The sequence below is a fragment of the Arachis ipaensis genome, chromosome B03, assembly GCF_000816755.2.
Source record: "Arachis ipaensis cultivar K30076 chromosome B03, Araip1.1, whole genome shotgun sequence".
Taxonomy (NCBI): domain Eukaryota; kingdom Viridiplantae; phylum Streptophyta; class Magnoliopsida; order Fabales; family Fabaceae; genus Arachis; species Arachis ipaensis.
The window spans coordinates 130,682,909-130,690,095 of record NC_029787.2 but is presented as its reverse complement, the minus strand read 5'-3'; the positions used below and the strand labels follow the sequence as shown (position 1 = coordinate 130,690,095).

General features: G+C 34.9%; 2 protein-coding genes across 3 annotated transcripts in view; both read left to right on the top strand.

Moving 5' to 3' along the window:
- Positions 334-4,157, top strand: LOC107633873 (G-box-binding factor 4). The gene is made up of 5 exons (XM_016337468.2): positions 334-1,243; positions 1,505-1,618; positions 1,901-1,972; positions 2,431-2,460; positions 3,508-4,157. Exons 1-5 carry the CDS (start codon positions 719-721, stop codon positions 3,586-3,588), a joined length of 822 nt encoding a protein of 273 aa, XP_016192954.1. The 5' UTR covers positions 334-718; the 3' UTR covers positions 3,589-4,157.
- LOC107631593 (probable U3 small nucleolar RNA-associated protein 11) overlaps positions 5,670-7,187 on the top strand; it is a gene marked incomplete in the record, with an annotated part of 4,511 nt that continues 2,993 nt past the window's right edge. The window contains 2 exon segments of one of the 2 annotated variants that reach the window (XM_016335085.2): positions 5,670-5,980; positions 7,153-7,187. 2 annotated transcript variants of the gene reach the window in all.

Sequence of the window (7,187 nt, the reverse complement as noted above, 5' to 3'; positions counted from 1 at the left end):
TTTAATGACCGATGTATTCACCTTTCTATAATATTCATTTCTATTATAGTTATTTTGGTTGTCCATTCACTTCTATTCTATTATAAACTCCTAAATTAGCTTACCTTTAGCCATTTTGTTATACTCTTTTATCGTATTCACTATTCAATTAGTAAATAATAACTAGTATTTAACCCTTGAAATATTGTCTGCCTATTTAATCAACTAAGAGCCAACTCTCCAGCAATGTTAAGTGCATTTTAAATATTATTAATAGTATCATGCATAAATAGTTATTTATTATATAATTGCATTAAATATTTAGTTTCATACACTAACTATATAAAATAAATAAAATACTACGATAATTGAGTATGTACGTAAAATATCTTCATGGTAAATTGTTAATAACTTAATAGAGTGTACTATAAGTAGTTAAGTATGTATTTAAGGGGTAGATCCCGAATTCCAATGTGAAAGTGAAGTAAGCCAAAGGGTGGTTGCGTAGGGTAGGGTAGGGCGAAGCAACTGAGCTGTGAAGAGTACGATGATGACATAATATTCGTTCCCAAATTGGCCAATCGCAATGCTTCCTTACTCACTCACTCCCAAACCCTTTTTATAGTGGCAAATCCGTCCATCCAAGTATCCAATCAAAGAAAAAGAAAAGGAAAATAAGAAAAAAACAAACACTACTATTATAACAGAAAAAAGAGAAAGAGAGAGCTAGAAACGCGGCATGGCGTCGTCGAAGATTGTCACGACGAATACGGATCTGCCACGCGACTCTTCTTCTTCTTCTTCTTCTTCCTCTTCTTCTTCTGCTGCTGCTGCTTCTTCTAATTATTATTCCCTTCTTCACAATCAAAATCTGCATTATTATTCAAACTCGTCCATGGTAATGGACGATCTTCTAAACTCCATCTACACCACCACAACAACCACCACCTCTCACCCCTCAAATCCTTCTTCATCCCCTCCTCCTCCACCCAAAACCGTCGATGATGTCTGGAAAGACATGATCCTAACCCACTCTCACAGAGACTCAACTCACCATAATCACCACCCGTTCGAGGAAATGACCCTTGAGGCTTTCCTCTCAAAAAACGCTGCCGTCACTGCTGATGACGTCACCGCTGTTGCTTCTCTTCATAATCATCATCCTGTTCCTCATCAGTTCCCGCAGGTGCCCGCCGTTGAAGGCTCATCCTCCTCCGCAGCTGAGCCTTTTGCCAATGGGATTGATGCTGCGGTGGCAAGTGGAGTCCCAGCACCCTCGTCATCATCAGGAGGAGGCGGCGGTGGTGGAGGAGGAGGGGCAGCTGCGGTGGAGATCACACTTTATTCTCTAAAGTAAAATTTAAATTTTAGAGAATCCAAATCCCAAAAACAATTGTCAAAAAAGAAGAAAAAAAACGCCAGGATTCATAAATGAGGAGAAAAACAATTGAAGAGTTCTAATTGATAGCATGATAGTAATTATGCCACATCAGTAATTTGATTGTTGATTCATATAAAAAATAAGTCAAAAGGGAAGAGAAGGGCGGTGGAGGAACCAGTGGACAAGGCCACTCTTCAGAAGCAGAGACGCATGATCAAGAATCGTGAGTCTGCTGCTAGGTCCAGGGAACGCAAGCAGGTACTTACCCCCTTTTTCTATTATTTTTTAATAAAGTTTTATTTTTTATATATTTTTATTTGATGTTTGGAAAATGGAGATTCTTATGTGGTAAGTGAGGTTCACTGTTAGGGAATCTCACTATTGGGGGGCTTTAATAGTTGAGTTGGAAGGAACAGGAACTGAATTAAAGTTGAGGTTTTTCTTTTCTTTTATTTTATTTTATGCTTAGCCTTTGTCTGGTTTTGTGACCACTTACTCTCTAATGGGAAATAGTCTTTGATGCTCTTCTTCCTTTAACAGGCTTACACAACTGACCTTGAGTCTAATGTTCAACAGCTGGAGATAGAGAATGCCCGGTTATTGAGTGAAGAGGTGCCCATTATTATATATATATATTATTACATGTTATTGCTTGACACTTATACATGTCCATTTCTTTCTTTGTTTGGCTAGATTGAAAAAGCCAATGGTGGAGGTCTTGACAGTGATGTTATTTTAGCTGTTTTAGACTTCAGTCTTAAGATTCTAGCACATGGTTTTGTTGGAGTAGGCATCAATAATACTGTAACATACCCATCCAACACTTAGGATAGAGATTCTTCTTTTGGTTTTTTTCTTAGGCCATCACACTATTCATCCTTCTTCTATCCAATTGTGCCTTTGGTGGCCTTTTATTGCGAATACAAACTTAAACTTTATGCTTTGTATTTAATGTGTCTCACATATTGTGTTTCAACCTTTTTCTTTTTACTCACCTGGTTTATTCTTCTTGAGAATCTTTACATTTTTTGCCTAAAATCTGATTTATTGATTAAGTTGGCTGACTGCAGGCTGAAAAGAAAAAGAAGAGATTGAAGGAGGTATGTAATGTATCTCACTTTCTGTTAACTCAATTTGCGTATTCTTGTGTATTTGATCTTATGTGATTGAAACTGTCATGTGAAGATATGTATCTATTAAAGAATTCACATTCTATTCTGGACAAAACAGACTCGTTAATCCTTTATAGTTGTGGCTTCAATGGCAGACTGAAGCTTTGGCTTGAGTGTTAAAAATGAAAAATGTAGGAAGTTCCAGCTAAACATTGTTTAGAAATATGGAAAAATGATCGCCTGATTGTGTATAGACATAGCCAGAGATGTGCAACTTGACTATTACAGCTCTCTGTGAAGAGCTAATTCTTAAATGCTTAAATTTACCTCTGCTCTTCATTACATTAGCAATCTTCCAATGAACCTCATTCTACATGACTTTCATTGTTTAGTACAGAGCATAGATGTTGTTAGAAACAGAACATGGTTAAGAACTTGTTTGTGAGAAACTAAACTTTATATATTACACTAATAGTAGTTACATATACAAAAACAATAGCAGGAAGGTATAATATCATTTACTATAAATGAAATTGTAATCCTCTGTGAAAACTATTTCCTAGGATTTTAGTTTCCAATACCATGTATAATGATGCTTTGGTCAAACATAAAACTACTTTAACAGCTGTATGCAACCTAAATTGTCATGGCTACCCTTCTTGTTTAGTTATGCAGGCTTGCTTGAGCTAGGCTTCTGTATACTCTTCAATTAAGTTCATAAGTGCCAGTTTATTTGAAACTGCAGGCTATCATATATTTAAAAATCTTGAGGGTGTTTTGTGGAATTGGCAAATCGACAGTTATATCCATTGATAAAATGGTCTCTTGTTTTCATTCTCCTATTGCACTAGCAGCATAGTTGTTTCTACTTGCCAGTATTAGTTGCAAACTTGTTTGTTATAGTTTGGATCTTTCTCATTCATTTTGGTATATGCATAGGGTAAAAAAAAGGTCACCAGCCAACTTCAAACAACTCACTACTTTCAATGATTTGTTGTCAAACTTGTCTCTATAACTTTAAATTACTTGTTGCAGCTTCTTGAGTTTGTCATCCCAGTTGTGGAGAAGCGTAAACCAAAAAAGCTTCTAAGAACGAATTCAGTTCAGTCATTGTGATCAGTTTATGGCATGATGTAGATACAAGGGGAAACTTTACAAGAGGGAGCAAAGGTTACAGGGTGTTAATATACCTTAGCTGGTTCCCGGAGTCACATTGTATACAGAAAATAGCTGCAACAAAATAATTCAAGTAATTTGATTCAACTTCAACGTACATTGTTGGTCCATTGCTTGCGGAAGATCCATGGTGCTGGGTGGACTTTGCCAGGGTAGTCCTTGTTAGGAAAAAGTTGAAATAAGATTGCATTGTTTTATGTTAACTGATGCAATCTGATTGAATACTATGCTTGATTTCATTCATGGCAATGGGGGAAGGGAGGGGTGGTGAGAGGAATTAATAAAAGGTGCATGCTCACATACAGGTCGCAAGGTTTACAGTTGTTACAATGTTGCTATTGTTGTGGTATGGACTATGGAGGCAGCCACATGTAACTGGAGGCTATAATTATTTCATTTTTCTCTGCTTCTTGTCTAGTAGAGAACAGGTTCATGATAAAAATTGAAATATATAAATAAATTTCGACCATCATGATATCATATGATGGTTAGGATTCATTCTTCTAATATTTCCATGATAAATTTGTCTGATATTATAGACTTAGAGTAGCACTATGCTTTTTGCTTGGGCTCTGCTTTCTCAAAACACTATAAATATTTGGCAACTATTCAAATAAAGATGGCAAAAACATCTTCATGAGAAGATGTTTCGTTTAAAAGTGTGATTTATTTATTTAGCTACGTTTTAAACAAAGACAATACTTTTATATCATATCAAAATCTAATTATACAATCCATCATCCAAGGATCAAAAGAAAAAATTATCACATGAAGACAATTATAAAATCTTCATTGTAGTATCCACCTAAATATTTTATTCCTGTCGTAGGTGCTGCGCTCTCATTGTCGTAAGCAATAGTAGGAACAATAACACAAGAATCATTCACCAAAAGTATTCTAGATTTCAAGTGCACAAAGATACTTGCCCAATGCTCATCAATCGAGAAAATTAAAAATTGAAGCCAATCCATGATACCGCATACAGGAAACTGATAAAATGACATGCGAAAGTTTATATCTCTCACAAAAAAAAATTAAAAGATGCTTAAGATAAATAAATTTACAAAAGATTATTGCTTCAAATTATTGTAAATAACCACATTTTTCTGAAAAATAAATAAAAAATTATTGCTTCAAATTTTTCGTATAGTTTCTAAAGATTTATTCAAATATTGTCACAAAAATTAAGATGAAATGGATAAATCCTTTGCTAAATACAAAAGTTTTTTTGTCGCTTACAAAAAATATATTTATTTGTTATTTTTGTCGCATTTTTAAATCATTCAAGCTGTTTGTTTGTCGATGACATCTTTTAAAGATTTTTTTGTCAACTAAATCTTTCGAGTACTAAATTGGTAGTTAACTATTTATATAACTGAAAAAAAACTGATTGACCAGATAATACAATTTAGTTTTAGAATTAATTTATTTGAGTTAATGTCTTAATGATCAAATTAGTCTTTGAAAAATAAGTCGTTCAGTTTTACCCATAAAAAAACAATTTTCGTCCAACGTTAATTAACAGCATACATAATATTTAGCATGTTCAAATTAGACATTGATCAAATATGTTTATAAAAATCTATCAATTTAGTTCTTAGTATAAACCCTAATTCTACTATAATCTAAAAACTAAATTAATAAATTTTCATAAAAAATTCTGTTTAACATTTAATTTGATATACTAAATATTGTATATATTGTTAGTTAATGTTTAACCTCGTCAAAGGCTAATTTAATTATTAACCCTAATTTATATGCACTAACAACGCAAAATAGTTTTACTTTATGCTACCATCAGATATCAAAATGCAAGATTGTGTCATATCAATTGTTTTAATTTTTTATCTTAAAAGAAAATCTCAATTTTTTTATTTTTTTGAAAATTTAAATTAATTTAATTTTTGAGGTCTTTACTAATAAATTAATAATAGTAGAAAATAGGGTGCACAACTCTGCACATGGTTTGGTTTGGGTCAAAATTGGCCCGACTTAATAGTGATCCGGCTAAAGTCAAAGTTCGGGTCATTTCACCAGGCCGGGTTGAACCCAATTCCTATGTTAGGGGTTTAGGGCAGTGCAGAGTGCACACACCGAACCCGTGCTTCAACGTGGTTGCTTCCCCTTCTTCTTCATGCTTCAGCCACCTGCCACGGCCACCACCGCGTAGGCGCACGCCAGCCAAGCAGCCACAGCCTTCTTCCCTTTCTTCCTCACCAGCCAGCCAGCCTCAACCACCAATCCACCAAGATTCGCGGCTTTCCTCGCACCGACCACGCTGTTGTCTTTGATCGTCGCTGCCCCAACCACCAGCTCGTCGTCGTTCAAACCAGTAGGTAGCAGCCTATTATTGCTAAAATTTGATTGTTTATTATGTTGATTCTGTTATACTGTGCATATGTTATATAAAAATATATAGTATCAGTGTTACATAAATAATATGGGATTGTGTTCTTTGTGAGACTTGATGAGTTCCTCAGTAGCTTGCCTATTCTCAATGTTGTGGCTGACCATAAGGCTAAGGGTAATTAGTTTTGTAGATGCATGTTTTTCTTGTTTCTTTATTTGGAGAATGTAGATGGCACTTTTATATTTGCACTTGTGAATTAATGTTATTGTTAAATTATATAATAATTTGCAGCAGAACTCCTTTACTTTTGTTTTCAACTATTTGAGGACAATTGCTTAATGTAGATTGTGATCAAAGTACTACGTCTTAAGGAATGATCTTTTGACAATGCTGATTGATTGTGAGAATCAAAATGGTTGGAATGAAGCTGAGATTTTCTCAGATCCTTTGTATTGGTGTTGCCTATGTGTAGTATTCTGATCTTATGATTGCATCCTTGGTGCTGAGTGTTGATCAAGGCTTACAAAACATGTGACAAAAGCAAATTTTGTGTGTGAAGATAACTCTTTGGTCGTTGAGACTCTTAGCTTCTCATTTAGCGTAATGCCATTGATGATTTGCAAGAGAAACAAACTTTTATAATGTTTTTCTAGTTGACTAAAAACTCTCATACTGCTCTGACTTGCTATATATATCACTATTGCCACTTCTTGAGAAGCATTCTTTGATTCTGTGTCTGTTGAGAATTCTCTGGTGTATGTGCAGTGTATAGTTTCTTTACCTGGTCTACTGTTTCATTGTGGCCTAGAAGTTGTGAGATTTCATCAGGTTTAGGGTTGAGCAAGGGTCTCAAAAACAGACCCGGTCAATATTTAGGATCGGTCCTGGGCCAAGACAAACCTGGTATCATCCGGCCCATGTGCACCCTAGAAACTTGTTCATAAATTTATTTTATTTTATTTATTTTTTATTTTTGGACGTGAATGATATTCTTGATGAGTGTTGCCTTAGTCTTAAACAGGCCAATAATAAGCCCATTTTGATAACTGAAATTATTTACTGCAAAAACAAGTTCAATGTGTTTACATTCGATTATGATTTGAAGCAAGGGGCCTAATTAGCAATTACCGTTACTTTTTCCCCCAATTCTGCAGCAGCCACCGAGAGCCACCAACAGCCACTGTCGCGC

Bases quoted from the DNA above. Each gene is read 5' to 3' on its own strand.
- LOC107633873 (XM_016337468.2), top strand. From the start codon at position 719: ATGGCGTCGTCGAAGATTGTCACGACGAATACGGATCTGCCACGCGAC. The intron at 1,244-1,504 runs GTCCCAGCACCC...ATAAAAAATAAG, and splicing joins ATGCTGCGGTGGCAAGTGGA to TCAAAAGGGAAGAGAAGGGC. The intron at 1,973-2,430 runs GTGCCCATTATT...GGCTGACTGCAG, and splicing joins CCCGGTTATTGAGTGAAGAG to GCTGAAAAGAAAAAGAAGAG.